Source organism: Muntiacus reevesi, chromosome 17 (assembly GCF_963930625.1).
Source record: "Muntiacus reevesi chromosome 17, mMunRee1.1, whole genome shotgun sequence".
In the NCBI taxonomy this organism is placed as follows: Eukaryota; Metazoa; Chordata; class Mammalia; order Artiodactyla; family Cervidae; genus Muntiacus; species Muntiacus reevesi.
In genome coordinates, this window is record NC_089265.1 from 27,656,437 (window position 1) to 27,679,424 (window position 22,988).

Here is a 22,988-nt window from a genome sequence, read left to right on the forward strand (position 1 = left end):
TCAATAACCTCAGATATGCAGATGACACCACCCTTATGGTAGAAAGTGAAGAGGAACTAAAAAGCCTCTTGATGAAAGTGAAAGAGGGGAGTGAAAAAGTTGGCTTAAAGCTTAACATTCAGAAGACTAAGATCATGGTATCTGGTCCCATCACCTCATGAGAAATAGATGAGGAGACAGTGGAAACAGTGTCAGACTTTATTTTTTGGGGCTCCAAAATCACTGCAGATGGTGACTGCAGCCATGAAATTGAAAGACGCTTACTCCTTGGAAGGAAAGTTATGACCAACCTAGATAGCACATTAAAAAGCAGAGATATTACTTTGCCAACAAAGGTCTGTCTGGTCAAGGCTTTGGTTTTTCCAGTGGTCATGTATGGATGTGAAAGTTGGACTGTGAAGAAAGCTGAGTGCCAAAAAATTGATGCTTTTGAACTGTGGTGTTGGAGAAGACTCTTGAGAGTCCCTTGGACTGAAAGGAGATCCAACCAGTCCATCCTAAAGGAGATCAGTCCTGGGTGTTCATTGGAAGGACTGATGCTGAAGCTGAAACTCCAATACTTTGGCCACCTCATGCAAAGAGTTGACTCGTTGGAAAAGACCCTGATGCTGGGAGGGATTGGGGGCAGGAGGAGAAGGGGATGACAGAGGATGAAATGGCTGGATGGCATCACTGACTCGATGGGCATGAGTTTGAGTAAACTCTGGGAGTTTGTGATAGACAGGGAGGCCTGGCGTGCCGTGATTCATGGGGTCACAAAGAGTAGGACACAACTGCACGACTGAACTGAAGGTCTAGAAAGTGGCTGAGCTGGTATGTGAACTCAAGCCATTTGCTACCACAGCTCAAGCTCTTGGTCATTAAGCCAGTGCTTTGCAAATGTTAACACATATTAGACTCCTAGAGGGCTTGATAAAACATGTATTGCTGAGTTCCAGCCGCAGAATTTCTGATTCAGTAGGTCTATGGTAGGGCCTGAGAACTTGCATTTTTATAAATGACTTGCATTTTATAATGACTTCCCAAATGGTTCTGATGTTGCTAGTTCGAAGCCACTACTTTAAGAAGTGCTGTTGGCTGATAACAATGAATTGAAGAACAATTAATGCTTATTGTAGATATGCTATGTTTGAGCACTCTCATTCTTAAGAGGGAATGTTAGGTAGGTATTATTATCTCTGTTTTATATATGGGTGTCAAATAAATTAAATACCTTGCCTAAGTCTACCCTGCTAATAAGTGTTACAACTAGCTAGTATTCAAACTGGGTCTTTGGAGCCCCAGAGCCCACTAAGCAATCTATGGTTTTTCCAGGTAAGGAAAGTATTGCCTGCCCTACTTTCCATTTCACACACTCCTGTAGTGCTGCTTTTACTAATCTGCTGCCTCCGTATCTTTCTCATTCTGCCTCATCTCTGTTCTTTCCATCAGGGGGGAAGGGATTTCTCTTCACCGTGGCTGACCTTCAGGCTGGAGTCGTTCGATATCATCATGATGACAGTGACTCCACCAAAGACTTTGTGATCTTCAGGATATTTGACAGTCAACACAGCATCCAACATAAGTTTCCCATCAACATCTTGCCGAAAGATGACAGTCCACCATTCCTCATAACAAATGTTGTGATTGAACTGGAGGAGGGGCAGACCATACTAATCCAGGGTTCCATGCTGAGAGCTTCAGACATGGACTCCAGTGATGACTACATCTTCTTTAATATCACAAAACCGCCACAAGCTGGAGAGATCATGAAGAAACCAGCGCCAGGGCTGATAGGTGAGTGTTGTGCAGTTAAGATCATTTGTGTTAGAATTTGTGCTAAGAGAGACATCAAGTTTATGAGGTAAGATTCTATTATTATTATTCCCATTTCACAGATGGGAAGACTGAGACTTAGAGAGGTTAAGTTGATTTATCCATCGGGAATCTAGAAAGTTCCAGAACTGGGCCTCAAGGTAACCATTACACTATGAAAAATTAAGTCTGCCATGCAAGGTGATAGGACAAATAATGTTGAAGAAATATTTTGACCTATTCTAGATTATTGATAAAAAATTTCATGAATAACTTTTATTTACATTTTGTTAGAATAATTTCACAGCTACTTTTGGAAGTAGATAGGTAAGGAGCTTGATAAAATAGGCATCAAGCAGTTTTACCTAAACTAGTTGTTTTTCAAGCATATTTTGTTCTATTTTTAATAGATTATTTAAAAATTGAGGTATAGTTGATGCACAATATTATATAAGTTTTAGGTATACAGCATAGTGATGCACAATTTTTGAATGCTATACTCCATTTATTGTTATTATAAAACATGGTTATATTCCCTGTGTTGTATAATGTATTTTATGCATAGTAGTTGACATAGCAGTTGGTACCTCTTAATCCCATACCCCTATATTGCCCCTCTTCCTTCACTCTCCCCACAGGTAGTCACTCATTTGTTCTCTATATCTGTGAGTCTGTTTCTTTTTTTGTTACATTCACTAGTTTGTTTTACTTTTTAGATTCCACATGTAAGTGATATATAGTATTTGTCTTTTTCTGGTTGACATTTCATTTATCATAATACCTTGCAAGTTCATCTATGTTGTTTCAAGTGGCATAATTTCATTCTTTTTAATAGCTGAGTGGTATTTCATTATGTGTGTTTGTGCGTGTGAATGGCACATCTTCTTTGCCCATTCATTTATTAATGTCCACTTAGGTTGCTTCCATATCGAGGCAATTGTAAATAGTATTGCAGTATACACTGGGGTGCGCATATCTTTTCAAATTAGTGTTTTCATTTTTTTCAAGTGTATATCTAGGAGTGGAGTTGCTGGGATATATGGTAAATTCTATGTCTAGTTTTTTAAGAAACTTTCTTACTGCTTTCCACAGTAGCTATATCAATTTACATTCCACCAATAGTGTACAAGGTTTCCTTTTCTCCACATGCTTGCCAGCATTTGCTATTTGTGTTAGCCATTTCTTATTTGTGATGGCCATTCTGACAGGTGTGAAATGATATCTCATTTGCATTTCTTTGATGATTAGTGGTATTGAGCATCTTTTCCTCTGCTTGTTGGCAATCTGTAAGTCTTCTGTGGAAAAATGCCTTTTCCAGTCTTCTGCCATTTTTTAAGTGGGTTCTTTGTTACTTTGCTGTTGAGTTATATGTGTATTTTGGATTTTAATCCCTTATTTATCATATTATTTGCAAATATTTTCTCCCATTCAGTAGATTGTCTTTTTGTTGTGTTGATAGTTTCTTTCACTGCACTTTTAAGTTGAACTAGGTCCCATTTGTTTATTTTTGCTTTAGGAGACAGATCCAAAACAAAACAAAACAAAACAAAAACTCAGTATAGTTTATGTCAAAGTGTTCTACCTTAGTTTTCTTCCAGGAGTTTTATGGTTTCAGGTCTTACAATTGGGTCTATAATCCATTTTGAACTTATTTTTGTCTATGGTATTAGTTCAAAGCTCAGTTGTGTCCAACTCTTTGTGACCCCATGAACTGTAGCCTGCCAGATTCCTCTGTCCATGGGATTTTTCAGGCAAGAATTCTCTAGGGGATTTTCCTGACCCAGGGATTGAACCCAGTTCTCCCAGGAAAGCCATATGGTGTTCGAGAATGGTCTAATTTCATTGCTTTACATGTAACTATCCAGTTTTCCCAACACCACTTATTGAAGAGACTGTCTTTTCTCCATTGTATAGTGTTGGCTCCTTTGTTGTAGATTAATTGAGTATAAGTACATGGGTTTATCTCTGGGTTCTCTATTTTGTTCCATTGATCTGTGTGTCTGCTGTGTGCCAGTATCATACTGTTTTGATTACTGTAGCTTTGTAGTACAGTCTGAAGGCAGTGTCCTCCAGCTCTGTTCTTCTTTCTCAAGATTGCTTTGACAATCTGGAGTTTGGTGTTTCCATACAAATTTTAAAATTATTTGTTCTAGTTATGTGAAAAGTGCCCTTGATATATTGATAGGGATTACATTGAACCTGTAGATTGCCTTGGGTAATATGGTCATTTAAACAATTTTAATTCTTCCAGTACATGAACATGGTATACCTTTTCATCTGTTTATGTTGTCTTCAGTTTCTTTCATCAGTGTCTTAATTTCAGATACATTTTAGTAACCCTGTACTCTTCTCTCCTCACTGCTTTTGATGTCATGGTGGTGGTGGTTTAGTTGCTAAGTTGCATCCAACCCTTGCAACCCCATGGACTCCTCTGTCCATGGGATTTCCAAGGCAAGAATACTGGAGTGGGTTTCCATTTCCTTCTCCAGAGGAGGTCCTGACCCAGGGATTGGACCTGTGTCTCCTGTGTTGGCAGGCAGATTCTTTACTGCTAAGCCACCAGGGAAGCCCTTTTGATGTCATATATTCCATCTAATTGTTTTATGAATCCCTTAACTGCTTATTGTGGATGTAGATGATTTTACCACTTTTGTTTTTTAATCTTCCTCATATCTTTGTGTGTGAATGACTTACTAACTTTGTGCTGTATGTTTGCCTTTACTAATTTTCCTTTTGCAGTTTTCATGTTTCTAGTTGTGGTATTTTATTTTTCTCTTAAAATTCCTTCAACATTTCTTGTTAAGCTGTTTTGGTGGTGCTGAACTCTTATCTTTTGTTTGCCTGTAAAATTTTTGATCTCTCCATCAAATCTGAACAAGAGTCTTGCTGGGTAGAATATTCTTGGTTGTAGGTTTTTCCTTTTCGTCACTTAAAATATATTGTGCCTCTCTCTTCTGGTCTGCAGGATTTTTGTTGAAATTCACCTGATAGATTTATGTGGGGTTCCTTTATACATTATTTGTTGCTTTTCTCTTGCTGTTTTTAATATTCTGTCTTTATATTTAATTTTGCCATTATCATTATAATGTGTCTTGGTGTGTTCCTCTTTGAGTAAATCCTGTATAAGACTCCCTGTACTCCCTAAACTTAGATAGCTGTTTTCTTTACCAAGTTAGGGAAGTTTTTGACTTATGTCTTCAAATATGCTGGTAGGTTCTCTCTCTCTTATCCTTCTGTGACTGCTATAATGTGAATATTAGGGTGGTTGATGTTGTCCCAGAGGTCTCTCAAACTGTCCTCATTTTCTCTTCATTCTTTTTTCTTTTGTCTACTTTGCATCAGTGATTTCTACTACTCTGTCTTCCAGCACGCTGATCAGTTCCTCTGTATCATTTAGTCTACTCTTGATTCCTTCTAGGGTATTTTTCACTTCAGTTACTGTATTCTTCATCTCTGTCTGGTTGTCCCTCATATTTTTTAACTTTTCATTAAAAAAAAAAACTTCTCATTCTGTGCATCCATTTTTCTCTTGGGTTATTTGATCATCTTTATAATCACTACCTTGAACTCTTAAGTAGATTGCCTATCTCTACTTTGCTTAGTTATTCTTTTTTTTTTTTTTTCCCCCAGTGGGTTTGATATGAATCAGCCATAGAGTTACACGAATTCCCCATCCCAATCCCCCCTCCCACCTCCCTCTCCACCCGATTCCTCTGGGTCTTCCCAGTGCACCAGGCCTGAGCACTTGACTCATGCATCCCACCTGGACTGGTGATCTGTTTCACCATAGATAATATACATGCTGTTCTTTCGAAACATCCCACCCTCACCTTCTCCCACAGAGTTCAAAAGTCTGTTCTGTATTTCTGTGTTTCTTTTTCTGTTTTGCATATAGGGTTATCATTACCATGAGATGGATGAAACTGGAGCCCATTATACAGAGTGAAGTAAGCCAGAAAGATAAAGAACATTACAGTATGCTTAGTTATTCTTATGGGGTTTTATCTTATTTGTTTGAAACATGTTCCTTTGTTGCCTCCTTTTACCTAGGTTGCTGTTTTTATTTTTATGTATCTGGTAGGCTAGTTATGCTTTCTGACCTTGGAGAAGCAGCCCTTTGTAGGAGACATCATATGTGTCCTAGCAACACATCCTGCTCTCATCACCCAAGTGATATGTTCTAGGGGATGTGTGTGTCTTCCTATTGTGCTGGGCTGACTGTGTAGGCAGTCTTATATGCTTGGTTTACTCCCTGTCTGGTTGGTTGCCAGGCCCTGGGTTGTGTGGAGGTTGCTGGCTGCTGGTTGGTGGGACTGGGTCACAAGGTGGCATTAATGCTGGCTTATTCTTGGGTTGGGTCAAGATCCAGGAGACTCTGGGGCTGTTACCACCCAATGGTGGGTAGAACCAGGTCCTAGGGCTAGCGTGGCCCACTGGCAGGCAGAGGCAGATACTCAAGTCTAGTTACAGGACCTAAGGGTCCTAGAGCTGGTTTTGCATCACTGGTGCATGGGATTACTTCTTGACCCTGTTGAGTGCAGGGTCTGGGGAGTCCTGAAGCTTGTGTTGGTTTGCTAGTGGACAGGATAATGGTCCAGTTGGTCAGGATGTGTTTGCCGGCTGCATATCTGATTTTATGCAGTTAGTACATGCTCCCTGGTAGATAGAACTAGTTCAGGGGCTAGAGTAGGCTCCCTGGAGAGTAGGTCTGGGGTCCAGGCTATTCTGGAGTTGGTGTCTACCCAGAGATGGTTGGAGCTGGGTCCTGCACTCTCTGGTGGGCAGGGCTGTGTCCAGAGGCAACTGTTGGCTCAGGAGGTCTTAAGATGGCCTGAGTGAGGCTGTGTCCCTACCCAGTTAGTTGCTTGGCCTGAGGCATCCCAGCACTGGAACCCCCAGGCCTGTGGGCTGGATCGGGGCTGGGTCTTGGCCCCAGTAAGATAGGAGGAGGATTCCACAATGGTGCTTGCTAGAGCCAGTGTCTGTGTGGTAGAACAGGTTCCCAAAAATGACTGCTGCCAGTATCTGTGTCCCCAGAGTGAACTGTGGTTGCCTCCTGTCTCTCCAGAAGGTTCTCCTAGATAAACAAGTTGTTCTGACCCAGTTCAGTCCAGTTCAGTTCAGTCCAACATAGTCCAGTTCAGTTCAGTTCAATCCAGTTCAGTTCAGTTCAGTCTCTCAGTCATGGGCCAACTCTTTGTGACCCTATGGACTGTAGCACACCAGACCCTATGGACTGTAGCACACACAACTCCCAGAGCTTGCTCAAACTTGTTGATCATATCGGTGATGCCATCCATCCATCTCATCCTCTAGCATCCTCTTCTCCTTCTGCCTTCAGTCTGTCCCAGGATCAGGGTCTTTTCCAATGAGTTGGCTCTTTGTATCACATGGCCAAAGTATTGGAGCTTCAGCATCAGTCCTTCCAATGAATATTCAGGACTGATTTCCTTTAGGATTGACTGGTTTCATCTCCCTGCTGGCCAAGGGACTCTCAAGAGTCTTCTCCAACATCACAATTCAAAAGCATCAGTTCTTTGGCGCTCAGCTTTCTTCATGGTCCAACTCTCACATCCATACATAACTACTGGAAAAACCATAGCTTTGACTAGATGGACCTTTGTCAGCAAAGTAATGTCTCTACTTTTTAACATGTCATAGATTTTCCTCCAAGGAGCAAGCATCTTTTAATTTCTGACCTAGACTTCTGTCAAATTACTGCTTCTTCCCTGTTTCCTGAGGCATGTGAGATTCTTTGTGTGCCTTTTAAGAGTGAAGTCTGTATTTCCCCCATGTCCCAGGTGGCACAGTGCTAAAGAATCTGCCTGTCAGTGCAGGAGATGCAGGAGACCCATGGATCATGGGTCAGGAAGATCCCCTGGAAGAGGAAATGGCAACCCACTCCAGTAGTTTTGCCTGGAGAATCCCATGGACAGAGGAGCCTGGCGGGCTACAGTCCAGGGGCTTGCAAAGAGTCAAACATGACTGAGCATGCATGCATACACTCTATTTCCCCCAGCTGTCTGGGTCTATCAAAAGTAACCCTATAGGTCCTCAAAGTCAAATGCCTTGGAGACTCATCTTCCCAAGTGCGGGATCCCTCGGCTTACACTTCGAGCTGTTAATCCTTTGAGAGAAACTCTGCACTTGTAATTATTCTCCTGTATGTGTATTGCCTGCCCTGGGGTATGAAATTTTACTATATTGTGACTTTACTCCTCCTACCAACCTTATTGTGGTTTCTTTATAACTTTAATTATAGAAGATCTCCTCTGGTATGTTCTGGACTTTTTCACTGATGGGTGTTCTGAAGATAGTTGTAATTTTGGTATGCCCATGACAGGATGTGAGCTCAGGGTCTTTCTCTCCTCTGCCATCTTGTCTGACTTTAAGACTGTTTCTTGAAAATATTTTTCTAATGCCAATTTTTCTATATACTAAGGCAGAGGTAGTAACTTTAATTTTTATGCTTTATTATTTATAAGTTGTGATTTTTGTTGTTCAGTCACTAAGTTGTGTCTGACTCTTTGAGACTGACCCCATGAACTGCATCACGTCAGGCTTTTCTTCCTTTGCTATCTCCCAGAGTTTGCTCAAACTAATGTCCATTGAGTCAGTGATGCCATTTAATCATCTAAGCCGTCACCTCCTTCTCGTCCTGCTTTGATAGGGCATTTAATAATAATTCTTCAAACAAACTACTATACACAAAATTGATAAGCAATAAGGATTTACTGTATAGCACAGGGAACTATATTCAGAATCTTCTAATAATCTATAACAGAAAAGAATCTGGAAAAAAATATGAATTACTTTGCTATATACCTGAAGCTAACACAATATTGTAAATCAGCTATACTTTTAAAAAAATACTCCTTGGGTACATGCAACATACTAGGCAGAAAAAACTTGTGGATAAATCCAAAATTATTTTACCCCAGCACCTGGCAGATTGTTACAAAGGTATTTGATATTTTGTGGACTCTATAGGCTATCCAGTCCCTGGCTTCATTCAGAGGGATCTATTCAATGGCATCATTTACTATCGTCACTTTGGTGGAGAAATCTTTGAAGATTCATTTGAATTTGTCCTGTGGGACAGCCACGAACCTCCAAATCTCTCAGTGCCACAGGTAAGAGTCCATCTCTGAACACTTTCCCAAAATCTTGTCCACAGATATCAGTTCTGGAAGATATTATTAGAAACTCTGTGAAAACAGATTCCAGAGTTTGAGGAGCAATGGAAGAAGCAAAATTAAGTCAATATCCTTGCAACATAACTGCTTTTTAAAATTTACTTTCCCCCAAATTTACGTGAACAGCTTATGTTCACATTGTTCAAACTTATGTGAAAGTGAAAATCACTCAGTCATGTCCGACTCTTTGCGACCCCATGGACTATACAGTCCATGGAATTCTCCAGGCCAGGATACTGGAGTGAGTAGCTGTTCCCTTCTCCAGGGGATCTTCCCAACCCAGGGATCAAACCCATGTCTCCCTCATTACAGGTGGATTCTTTACCAGCTGAGCCACAAGGGAAGCCCAAGAATACTAAAGTGGGTTATGTACATTTCCATGTATGCAGTGTTTCCAAAGTTAGTTAACTATGGGACCCTTTTGTGAAGAGTATCTTATGAGATTTGCTTGCTTCATAACATTAAAAAAAAAACAACAACACTGATTTATTTTGTGTGTGGTGGTTAAAATATAGGCTCTGTAGTTAGACTGTCTTTTTCTCCTGTCCTTGGCATTAACTGACCTGTGTCTCAGTTTCCTTATCTGTAAAACAGATAAAAGAACTTCCTTATGACATAATACATATGAATATGGTGAACCTTCTGGCACCTAGTAAGTACTCAATGAATATATTTGCTTTTATTTATTTTTGCTTTTGAAGAACTAAGAGTTTTATTAACATTCAAGGATTTTATTTAAATATACAGAATACAAAAATAGGTTTAAGGAGCCATCATCCTACAGAAATTACAGAAAAAAAAGGGTCTGGATAGCTATAAAGGGGTAAATTTCTTGTGAGGCGAGGGCAGCTGGTGGTAGGGATGGACAAATGTCTTCTAAAAATAAGTGACACACACTATATATAGTTCTTTTTGCTAGGCATTTTATACCTCTTATTTCAGAAGTTAGCATATATAGGGGTCTAAACAAATTTTGAACCTGATCCCTATTGGTGATATAATATCATCTCATAGTGTCACCGTCATTGACATTAGCCAAGACGTAGATGATTGGGTTATTCATCTGTTTGCCAGGATAAAAGTAACAAAAGGGGATGATCAGGAGGAATGATAGGGATGTCTCAGAAACTGAAGGAGGTAGATGCTCCTTGCTAAAAGAAGTAATGGAAAAATGAATGAGGAAATTCTCAATTCATCTGCTTATTGACTAAAAAAAATTCCTTTACGTAGAACAGCCTCCTCTTTTCATCAATGTATATAATTGTGCCATTTATTGATTCTTTTTTTTCTTGAAATCTTAGTTGATCTGATAGTCCAAAATGAAAACTATTAGTAGGATTTACTTCTACATCTTCTGTTTTATCCATTCAACTGTGCTATGTTTCTGACTAGAATACCATATCACTTTTAGCAAACTGTGGGCCTTTTTGAAAATAGGAAATTCAGGACTACTTTTTACTTTTCTGCTATTGTATATTTTATAGATCATATTTTTGATACTCACAAGTGTAGATGTCAGTTTTCTCTAGTAAAGACCGCAGTAATGAAAACTTTACTGAACTAAAATTATTTGTAAATCTTGACAAATAAGTCAGATTAAATAAGTCAGATCCAGTTATGTTTATTTCCCATTATGGTTGTGCTTCTAAGGAAATCATGTCATATTTTTCTCTGTTTTTATTTATCTTCTTAATCTATGTTGAATGGGGAGGGAGAGAAGAAAAAAAAAGGGTTGGAAAAAGAGAGAAAGAAAGAGAGGGATGAGGAAGGAGGGAGGGAGAAAGAGAGAGAAATGGGGAGAAAAAGAATTTTGCTCTGTTTTCATGTACCACCTATTTTCTGACTCCTAAATATCCTCCAGCTCAGACGTGTATATCTACATCTCTACCTGACATCTCTACATTTATTTTAAACTCAACATGTTCACAAGACATTTAGCCTATTTCACTAAAACTATGCAAAGCCATTGTAAATGGAATTTCTGTAGTCACCACTACCCTCTTTCTGCTGAGTTATCTGTATAACCAATCAGTCAGCAAGTATTACTATATCTACTTGAGAAATTTCTCTCATCTATCTCTACTTACCCCACCCCACTGTCATTGCTTTTGTTTCAACCTTCATCTTTTTTGAACTAGATTATTCTCCGAATCTCTCACATGGTCTCTTAAGAAAAGAAGTAATTAACTTCATCCTTTGAGGACAATTATTTGAGGACAAATAAAATTCATTGGTGGACTTCCCTCGTAGCCAGTAGTAAAGAATCTGCCTGCCAATGCAGGAGACATGGGTTTGATCCCTGGACCAGAAAGATCCCCTGGAGAAGGAAATGATAACCCACCCCAGTATCCTTGTTTGGGAAATCCCAGGGACAGAGGAGACTAGTGGGCTGCTATCCATGGGGTCACAAAGAGTGGAACACAACTAAGTGATTAAACAGCAAAGATAAAGTCATTGATCCAGAAGCAATATGTTGAGTAGAATTCATCTAGTTGTTGTTTTTTTCCCCCCAACTCTCCCTCTTCTGGTCTTTAGCAGCTTTAGCATCTCTAGATACAGACCAGCTCTCAGTTATAACATCATCTGCTCTAGGAATCCTTCTCTGATCCTCTTATTCCCATTTTCCCAGATTTGGCTATCTGGTCCTTTTACACGATCTGATACCAAGTTACTATAACGTGAGGCCATTATTTATTTTATTGGATCAGTGGTGAGCTCATTAATGACAGGGATCCTGATATATTTATCTCTGTGTCTTCAGATCTTGGTACCTGCCTCAGAGTAGAACTCCAAGAATTGCATGTTCGTTCTAAAACTGTGTTTCTTTCAACTTGTAATGAAACTGGGAAGAAATAAGAAAACCCAACCATTTGTCAGGGACTGGGAAAGAAGTGAGATAGGGAGGTACTAAGTGTAAAACTTTAGTTTTCAGGAATTAGTGTGGTGTATAAAAACAAAACAATTATTTTGTTTACATGTGTACTGGTAAGAGTTTCTATGTTATAATTATATCATCACTGAAACTGATTCTTAAGGAATACAAATGATTACCTGGTCTATTTGATGATTGCATTTTCAATTTGTACAAGTATCTAGTCATGTCCAACAGATAAAAATGTATTTAAAATATTCAACAAAATGTAACTTTCAACTGTTCAACTATAAGACCAGATGAAATGGTTACTTGATTGGAGCTTTTGTGATCAGAAGGTTCCTGGGTCACTGAAGATTAAACTCAAACCCTGGATTTTTTTCAGCCATACTGTTAGAATACTTCCTTCCATAGGGGCAGGGACCAAAGATTTTCTCACGTGAGTGTCTGGTCAAATCAGGGAGGAAGTTACATAAGTGGAGATGCCGCTTACCTCCTCTCATCCTTCCCATCTGGATATTCCTACTGAGCAATCTACCTACCCATCAACAAAGTGTTAGCCAGAAGCCCCTCTTGTTCCATCTTGGTTATCATGACTGTTGCCAAATAAAGCCTCACTTACTCAATTTGCCTTTGAAAAATATTTTCTTAGATTATTAAGTATAGAATTGTTTGTATTGGCACCCAAAATACTCATCAGCAGAAGACTGGTTTTAAAAAAATATGGTATATCTATACAATGAAATCCCCTGGAGAAGGAAAAGGCAACCCACTCCAGTATTCTTGCCTGGAGAATCCCATGGATGGAGGAGCCTGGTAGGCTACAGTCCTTGGGGTCACAAAGAGTCGGACACGACTGAGTGACTTCATTTTCTTTCTTTCTATACGATGAAGTACTATCAAACCAACCAACCAACCAAAAAAAAGAGCAAACCCATGGGAGATATTATGTATCTTAATTGTGGTGGTGTCTTCATAGATATATGTAATTGTCAAAACTCAGCAAGTTATAGACTTAAATTGAATGCAGTTCATTGTATGTAGCATAGTCCTCAATAAAGCTGACCATAAAAAGAAAATATTTCTTCTTTATTCTTTTCAGTAGAGAGCGTTATAAAGCTTACACTTGAGGTCTTAGTCTAGGAGAGCATAATGTTAGCAGTAAAATAGAGAGACAAGCATAAGAGGAGAAGAAAGAGAACTAAGAAACTGAAAGAAAGGAAGCAGATGCCACAAAGGCCTGTGTGTGAAGTGGGAGGAAGGAAATGTAATGTGACCAGTGGAGAGAACAGGCAGCTGGGATGTGCATTTATCAGAAGTCAGATTGGAGAGTGGAGTGCACAAAAATAGCATTGGGTATAATTCCAGTGTGAGAATTTATTTGGTATAATTGTTCTGCAGTTGTGGGTCATCTGCTTGGTGACTCTATGGTGGGGTTAATGGTGACCTCCTCCAAGAGGGCTTATAACACATGCTATGTGACCCAAGTCTGCTGGAATCAAGATTGCTGGGAGAAATATCAATAACCTCAGATACACAGATGACACTGCCCTTATGGCAGAAAATGAAGAAGAACTAAAAAACCTCTTGACGAAAGTGAAAGAGGAGAGTGAAAAAGTTGGCTTAAAACTCAACATTCAAAAAACAAAGATCATGGCGTCTGGTCCCATCACTTCATGGCAAATAGATGGGGAAACAATGGAAACAGTGAGAGACTTTATTTTGGGGGGCTCCAAAGTCACTGCAGATGGTGACTGCAGCCATGAAATTAGAAGATGCTTTCTTCTTGGAAGAAAAACTATGACCAACCTAGATAGCATATTAAAAAGCAGAGACATTGCTTTGCTGAGAAAGATCCATCTAGTCAAGGCTATGGTTTTTCCAGTAGTCATGTACAGAAGTGAGAATTGGACTCTAAAGAAAACTGAGTGCTGAAAAATTGATGCTTTTGAACTGTGGTGTTGGAGAAGACTCTTGAGAGTCCCTTGGACAGCAAGGAGATCCAACCAGTCAATCCTAAAGGAAAGCAGTCCTGAATATTCATTGGAAGGACTGATGCTGAAGCTGAAACTCCAATACTATGGCCATCTGATGAGAAGAAATAACTCATTTGAAAAGACCCTGATGCTGGGAAAGATTGAGGGTAGGAGGAGAACTGGATGACAGAGGATGAGATGGTTGGATGGCATCACCCATGCGATGGACATGAGTTTGAGCAAGCTCTGGGAGTTGGTGATGTATAATGAAGCCCAGCGTGCTATGGTCCATGGGGTTGCAAAGAGTCAGACACAACTGAGTGACTGAACTGAACTGAACTGAAGTGATAATTCCTGTGGGTGAAAAATAGCATTGATAATCTCAAAGGATCAGCTTCCCAGGTGGTGCTAGTGTTAAAGAACTCTCCTGCCAGAGCAGGAGACATAGAGATGCATATTTGATCCCTGGGTCAGGAACGTCCCCTGGAGGGGAGGGCATGGCATCCTACTCCAGTATTATTGCCTAGAGAATCCCATGGACAGAGGAGCCTGGAGGGCTATAGTTCATAGTTTCGCAAGGAGTCAGACACGACTGAGGTAACTTAGCATGCACACATACAATCTCAAAGGAAGATGAAAAAGAAGGAATCAGATAGGAATCAAACCTCAGAGCAGAGAAGGGATCGAGAATTCAGGTCCACAAGAAAGGTAGATACTACCTGGTGGAGTGTCATATTGTCACCTGTATTGCGAGGGTCAAGGTCAGTCATTGTCATTTTATAAACTGATTTATTTCTTTATGTACTGATTTCCCTCCAGTCTGTCTGTGGGTGCCTGTGGCCTTAAGTAGACTGGAGGCATGTAGAGGAAGGCAGCAGGCAAGAGCCCAGTGACTGGTATGGGCACTAGTTTTCCACTGTGTGGGAATGGGTATTTAATTAGGTCCTTTTTACAACCAAATTTCAGTAAGAATGGGAACGGTTTATTTCTCTATGGAGTTTGTTAAAATTGGATTTTTCTCACCCACAGAATACACACACACAGTAATTATTTGGACATGCATAAATATGTAAAGATACATCAACTTAGGCAATCATAAAGCATGTTGAAAAATGGGCCCACCAAGAATTACTACTGGGGTATAAAAAAGCATTGCTTGTACATTCTTTTTCTACAAAGAGCACACTAGAGAATGAATTTGCATAGAAAATGGTCTCTTTGAATGCACAATAAGTATTGTTTCCTTATTAAATCCAGTTTTTCAATTAAGTGGAGCCTCACTGATCCACACCATGACTGGGAGGTCCCATAGAGAATTTCTGAACTTTGTAGATTAGCAAAAAACTGTAATTGGAAAAAAAAATCATGACATAGATTCCAGGAAACTAAAGAAATGACTGTCATTGTGTTCCATTATTTTGATAACTGGGCTTAGTTTTTAATTATTGAAATACTTCATAATGGCGTAGTAAATATGCTATATACTTTTCTAAAAGTGATGAAGAATGGAGATAGGAAATTAATTTATTGAGCACCTACTACCAGGTACTCTCTGTGATGTCAGATATCTTATTTGATCCCAGCAACACTTCACTGTAAGGGCCATTCTTATTATTCCCAATATACAGAATGAAAAACTGAGCCCCAAAAGGGTCAAATGATTTGTCCCAGGCAGCAAAAGCTTGTAGGTGGCTGAGCTGATGTTCCAGTCTTTTTTATATTATAGTAAAAGCTTAACTATGTTTTAATTTTTGCTTTGTATGTAAGGAATTCTCTTCATTTTCAAACTGGTTATTGTGAACACCACTTTCTTAGAAAAAACTGGCATTGTTGATCTGTGTTTCAGTGACAATATTAAATAAATCAAAACCAGGAGAAGAATATTAATACTTTAATGTGCCAGTACTTTGGTCTCCTCATGCGAAGAGTTAACTCATTGGAAAAGACCCTGATGCTGGGAGGGATTGGGGGCAGGAGGAGAAGGGGACGACAGAGGATGAGATGGCTGGATGGCATCACTGACTCGATGGACATGGGTTTAGTAAACTCCGGGAGTTGGTGATGGACAGGGAGGCCTGGCGTGCTGTGATTCATGGGGTCGCAAAGAGTCAGACGCGACTGAGCAACTGAACTGAACTGAACTGAATGCATCAGGCTTTCACGATGCCAAGCAAATGTACCATTTCAAGAGAGAGTAATTGCTTTCTGCCAACCAGGCATGGATTCTTCTTCTTCGTCTTCTTCTTTTTGGATTATTCTTAAAAAAAGAAAAAAAGTGATGCTAAAAACTGTTTGGCAAAATCTCCTTGCCCTCCTTGCAAGATCTAAACCTGTGAATGTTTTGAGAAAATTCTTAACATCACAACAGGACAGGTAGACTCATGCTGTGAGAAAACATGATAAAGTGCCTCCTACCTACAAAATATTCTGCTAGATGTGGTGGAGCTGATATTATGCCTAATTTACAGATAAGAAAATGGACACTAGAAAAAGATGAATGACTTGTTCAAGATAGGTAATTACCAAGTGGTATACTCAGGACTGTCCACTCACTGGCACATTCCATGTAGAACTATACTGTGATCCTCCTCTTGTGGAACTTACAGTCTAGGAGAGATGACATGTAAGCTACAAACTAATAATGCAAGACACTGCAATTATAGTGTTTGTCAAGGGATAATGAAAATTCAAGAAAAGTGAAATCCAACTGAGAAACTGGAAAACATTTCAAGAAGAACCTTCTAGAGTACGAAAGAATTGAGTTGCTAGAGAAAACAGGAGAAGAGCACTCCAGACTGAAGAAACAACGTGGTCCAGAGCAGAGAGGCATGTTTGGGGACTAGGACTGGATCTGCTTTGTGCAAGCAGGGTGCTAGATTAATGTTAAAAGGTGGCAAAAGACAAAGTTAAAGAGTGTGTCTAAACTGTGAAGGGTCTTGAATACCATGCTAGGGAGTTTGAATAATTCTATCCCTCCTGAGTGGTTGTTTAAGATTTCCTTCTTACTTTCTTGTTTTAAAAAATCTTACTGAAGTATAGTTAAAGTGTTGTGTTAATTTCAGGTATACAGCAAGTGATTCAGTTACACATATTTATGTATAAATATTCTTTTTCAAAGGGGCTTCCCAGGTGGCTCAGGGGTAAAGAATCCATCTGCCAATGCACAATATACAGGAGATGTGGATTCAGTCCCTGGGTCGGGAAGACCCTTTGGTGGAGGAAATTGCAACCCACTCTAGTATCCTTGCCAGGAGAAACCCACGGAGAGAGGATTCTGGCAGGCTATAGTCCATAGGGTCACACACAGTCGGACATGACTGAGCACACACATGCATTCTTTTTCAGATTCTTTTCTTGTATAGATTAAAAACTAGTGAGAATATTTCCCTCTGCTATGCAGTAGGTCCTTGGTGGTTATCTATTTTACATATTGTAGTGTATATGTGTTCATCCCAGCCTCCTAATTTATCCCTCCCTTGCCTTTCCCCTTTGGTAACCATAAATTTGTTTTCTATGTCTGTGGGTCTATTTCTGTTTTGTAGATAACGTCATTTGTAACTTTTTTAGATCTTTGAGGAAGTGAATAACCTGATTTTACTTGTGTTTTTTAAAAGATAAGACCAGAGGTATGAAAATTCAAGATTAGTTATTGAAATTAGGGCTGATGGAAAGCTGTTACGATGATACAAGGAAGAAATTATGCAAGCTGGAGCAAGATCAGGAATAGTGGGGCTGACAGCTGGGGAGGAGGGTGTGGTCACTGTTTCGAAAAATTTATAAATACAAACTCTAGGACTTAGTGATGTGTTCTATGTGGGTAGAAGAAGAGGAACCAAAAGTTATGTCAAGGAATTATGACAGAGTGGAAGGAGGAGGAGTCTCCTCCAGCACCACAGTTTGAAAGCATCAGGTTTTACTTTTACATCTCTCTTTACCAACAGCCTGGGCTTTCTCTTCCTCCTTCCACTCTGTCATAATTCTTGCTCTGTGTGAAGGCCCAATACTTTGGCCACCTGATGAGAAGAACTGACTCATTGGAAAAGACCCTGATGCTGGGAAAGACTGAAGGCAAAAGGAAAAGGGGGTGGCATAGGATGAGATGGTTAGGTGGCATCGCCGACTCAGTGGACATTAATCTGAGCAAATTCCTGGAGATAGTGGAGGATAGAAGAGCCTGGCATGCTCCAGTCATTGGGGTCACAAGGAGTTAGAAAAGACTTAGTGGCTGAACAACAACAACAACAAATAAAACCAGGAATATATTTTGTGTGTTGTGTGCCCATTTGATAGCACTCAGGACTGCATTAAATGTAATTGTGATAATTGTATTCTTAAGATACAGTGAAAAATGGATGGAGAATGATCCATTTTTAGCTCATGCTCTTAATAGCTCCTGAACTTTTTCACTGGGAGTGTATTATTAAATGAAAGTTTTTGAAAATCATTGTTGATTGAATGATAGGAGAGTGTCTTTTTTCAGATGTCTTTTTGGTATTTCAAATGAATGACACAGATAATTTCTTTCCAGGTGGTGACAATCCATATCACTCCAGTAGATGACCAGCTTCCAAAAGAGGCTCCTGGAGTTTCTCGGCATTTAGTTGTCAAGGAAACGGAGGTGGCCTACATCACTAAGAAACATCTACATTTTATAGATACAGAATCACATGACCGGGAGCTGCTCTACACAATAACCGCTCCTCCATTTTTCTCCTCCAGCCACAGGTATCTCTATGAAAAGTCATCACTTGGGCTATTAGTTGAAGGTTGTGTTCTAGGATTGGGTTGAAAGGGTCACTGTGTAGTCCTTGGTTCGCTTGTTTTGTTAGTCAGACATAATCTTCAATTCAGCATTTATTCTAATCTTAAGCTCGTCTCATGCCTTCCTTCAAAGGCTATGTTAATAGATAAATGGCCTGCAACTTGTAGTGTCTTTAGCTTAAGTAGGCTGAAAACAGTCTTTAATCCCTTTTTCTAAAGAGAATACTTTTTTCTTTTAGGTACAATTTATTGAGTCTTCATAACTTTATTTTTAGATATCTCAGGCTATAAAACTGGTCATATTCTATGATTCCAATCCAGAAAGTGCCATGAATATCCCTTAGGCTTGAATTATGTACTAAATGATAGTGAGTAAATGTTTTTAGGATGAGTATCTAACTGTATCTCTTTGTAGTTAGATTCCCTTTCATCTTGTCAGAGCAGAAATTTTGTACATACTTTTTACAGTAATGATGAGAATGGCATTCATGATATTAGACTTAAGGCTAGTAGGTCTAGGTCCCTGCCCCTGATATAAAGAGAGAATATAAAAATGGAACATTTGATTTCTTCTGACAATGAGCACTTTTAGCTTTAGAAAATGTGGTTGCAGGCTAATGTGTGACTTAATTTTTACCTGGAAAATTAGCTGATGTGCTCTCTTTTTTTTTCTTTAGACACTTAGATGCTGGGAAATTATTCATGGTGGACAGCATACCGAGGCTAACCAAGACTCCTGCAGCTCCAGGGTTAAAATATTTTACTCAGGTGTGATGCTATGCTCAAATATTAACAAACAGATGAAACTGTCCTCTGAGAAGGTCTGGTGCTCCTAGCATTTTACTTGAGAATTTTGGTCTTTGACATCCGCCACAAGCAACAAATACCTGATGTCTATATTCTTTCTGCTTGCACATTTCCATTAAGCAAGTGACATGTATTTGAAAATGCTTGATCCAGCTGAATATGTTTGTATAATAAAATCTCATTATAATTCAATACAGCCTTTTGCATCAACTTAGGTTCCTGGTTTAGGGCTCTGATTTAGGGATCTGATGCATATGTTTTATTCCATCAATTTCAGTTCATCTAATAACCTACATGTTAGTTGCCTAAGGCTGCTATGGAAACTACCACAAACTAGGTGGCTTTAAAGGACTGAGATGTGTAGGCTTATAGTTTTGGAGGTGAGACATCTGAAGTCAGGGTGTCAGCAGGGATACCATCCTCCAAAACCTTGTTCATGGGTGGTGTAGGGGTGTCTTACCTTTTTTCTTCCCAGCAACTAGTGGTTTGCTGGGAATCTTACATTCCTTGGCTTGTAGATGATCACTCCACTCTCTGCTTCGGTCACCCCACAGCTGTGTTCTCCCTGTGTCTCTCTCTTCTTATGAGGACACAAGTTATGTAGGATTAAGGGCCACTTTATTCCAGTACAACCTTACCTTAACTAATTGTGAGTTTTGCCACACCCGTTTCTAAACAAGGTCATATGCTGAGGTGCTGGGGTTTAGGACACCAGCGTATCTTTTTTTGTGTATGGGATACATAATTCAACGTATGTACTTAATATCTACTGCTTTCCAAAATCCTTCCTTAACCTTCTTGCTACTCCTGTGGTTCTCTATTCTGAAGGCCTGAGTGAGGTCACAGTAATAATGAATGCTTAGGCAGCAGCGCCGCCTCAGGTTGAAGGTTCAATATGTTGAATCTCACTGTAGTTTGTTGTTCAATCTCTAAGTCATGTCCAACTCTTTGAGACCCCATGGTAGTTAGACGTGGTAAATGAACATGCCAACCCTCATGATAAGTACTATTATTTTATTACCTTATTTTATAGATAAGGAAACAGGGGCCTCATACTTTTGTCATTTAATTATTTACTCTTGGCTGTGGTGGACCTTCGCTGCTGCACAGGCTTCTCTCTAGTCGTGGTGAGCAGGGGCTTACTCTCCAGTTGCGGTGCTTAGGCTTCTCATTGCAGTGGCCTCTCTTGTTGTGGAACTTGGGCTCCAGGGTGCCTGGGCCTCACAAGTTTAAGTAGCTTGACCAATATCACACAGCTCCTTCATGGTGGAGTAGAGTTGAAATTCAAGGTCCCTGTCTTTTATAGAGTTGCATGACTTTAAGCACTTGGCATAGTTTCTTAATTTCTTTGTTCTTTTTCCTCCCATTTTTAAATGTGATTTGTAAGACAGAGCTTTGTAGAATCTTCAGATTGATGATGGGAGTGTTTGCGATGTTCCATATTAAGTTAACCCGAAGGGTCTCTTAGCCCCAGGTCTTTAAATGTCTCTGATCCTGGCAGTCGGTACCCACAAGTCCATCTTGATTTGCTTTGCAGCATGCTGTGAACCATATGAAAGTGGCCTATATGCCACCCATGCAAGATGTAGGTCCCCGTCCAAGACACGTCCAGTTTGCCTTTTCTGTCAGTAACCAGCACGGTGGGACGCTATATGGGATCTGCTTTAACATCACGATTCTTCCGGTGGACAATCAGGCCCCAAAGGTAGGTATCACGCTTGATACGAAGGATGAAGAGGAGGGAGGACCTAAGGAGAAAAAGGTTTTTAAAGACTTACTCGAAATGCTCACTTCTCCTTAGGCTGTTTCTAAGGACTTTTCTATTTTCCAACGACAGTGTAGGGAACACGAGCGTGGGGAGGGGAGTCGTTCACCTCCTGTGGGACTTTCTATCTAAAAGGTGAGATTTTCCAGTTGCTTTATTTGGCATGGAAATCATTTGGCATGATTTTCAAAGCTTTGTCAAAATCTCTTTCATTTCCTTTCCTTTTTACTGAGTTTCATGTGTTGATCAGGGGAAGGAGATTAAATTAGGAGTCTCTTAGCAACCAGACAGGCTTATTTGCTCTCCCCACAGACTAGCTATGCTGCTCTGTCATCTAAATAAGCACTTTAATTTTCCAAAATGAATTAAGATGGACCCTTGCATCCTATCCTGTTCCACTCCCTCATGTTTGTGTCAGCTTTAAAGCACTCAAGTCTCTCATTAAAACCAGACTATCAAGGCGATGCTACCTTGCACATCTTATCTTCAGGGCTAGGATTCATCATGAGAGTTTGTTCCCCACCTGCCTCCTCCCCATCAGAGTGCTAGGGTTAATGAGTGTGGCTATTCCTAGGCTTGTTTTTCTTCCCTCATAAGTGGAAAGACAAAGTATGATTACCCATTCATTAGGAACCAGCGGGGACTAGAACCCACCCATGTCATATCCCTAGGGGGAGAGGCCACCTTCCCAGGCCCCCACCTGAAATGAAACCAGGAAAGCTTGGATGCTCCCTTTCCTATGCTTTCCTCACCATCTCTGCATCCGCCCAAAGTTGTGGGGCAGAGGTCTCATGCTGAGGGAACAAGGCACTTATCCAACCTGCACAACTGTTCTGATGAGTCTAAATGATACTTGAAAGTAATGGATTGCCCAAATTTCTGTTAGCTGCTGAATGGATCGATGAAATGTGGCAATCCACACATTGGAATATCAATCCTCAACTATAAAGGAATAAAGTACTAATATGTGCTATGAATTGATTGAACTTGGAAAACATTATTTCAAAGACAAGTACCCAGTCACAGAAGACCACATGTTATACAAATCCATCTATATGAAAGATCCAGGGTAGGCAAGTCTATAGGAAAAGAAAGTAGATTAGTGGTTGCTTAGGACTGCAAGGGGACTTTCCGGGTAGCTCAGCTGGTAAAGAATCCGCCTGTAATGCGGGAGACCCTGGTTCGATTCCTGTGTTGGTAAGTTCCCCTGGAGAAGGGATAGGCTACCCACTCCATTATTCTTGGGTTTCCCTGATGGCTCAGATGGTGAAGAATCTGCTTATAATTTGGGAGACCTGGGTTTGAACCTTGGGTTGGGAAGATTCCCTGGAGGAGGGCGTGGCAACCCTCTCTACCATTCTTGCCTGGAGAATCCCGTGGGCAGAGACACAGCACAGCTTAGGACTCTAAGCTGGGGGAATGGGAGGGTGGGAGAGGGAAGGATTGTGGGGAAATAGGGAGTAATTGCTAACAAAGACAGGGTTTTTGGTGTGTGTGTGAAAATATTCTAAACTTGATCATAATGGTTACATAACTTTGAATATGTGAAAATACTAAAAGACGAATACTAAAAGACATTGTCTTTTACACCTTCAAGGGGTAGATTGTATGGTGTGTGAATTATCTCAATAATATCGTTCTGTGTTTGTTTCTGGATTTCTGGCTTCTGCAGCTTACCCCACCCCCACTCTGCAGCAGCTGGACAGGGCATGTTCCCCAGTTACCAAAGTATCCATCCAGCTCAGGACACTCATTTACCTCACTGGCCTGACCCCTCAGGCCTCTGAGCTTGCAAGTTTTGGTAGAAGATGGGCCCC

The 22,988-nt window shown here is 40.2% G+C and overlaps 1 protein-coding gene across 1 annotated transcript in view; it reads left to right on the forward strand.

Annotated features, from left to right (window-relative positions):
• Nucleotides 1-22,988, forward strand: part of FREM1 (FRAS1 related extracellular matrix 1) — a 145,735-nt gene that overhangs the window by 31,635 nt on the left and 91,112 nt on the right. Inside the window, exons 8-12 of the mRNA XM_065908057.1 lie at nt 1,432-1,776; nt 8,785-8,927; nt 18,367-18,563; nt 19,277-19,367; nt 20,944-21,111. Coding sequence (XP_065764129.1) covers nt 1,432-1,776; nt 8,785-8,927; nt 18,367-18,563; nt 19,277-19,367; nt 20,944-21,111 — 944 coding nt within the window. The remainder of the gene's footprint in view (nt 1-1,431; nt 1,777-8,784; nt 8,928-18,366; nt 18,564-19,276; nt 19,368-20,943; nt 21,112-22,988) is intronic.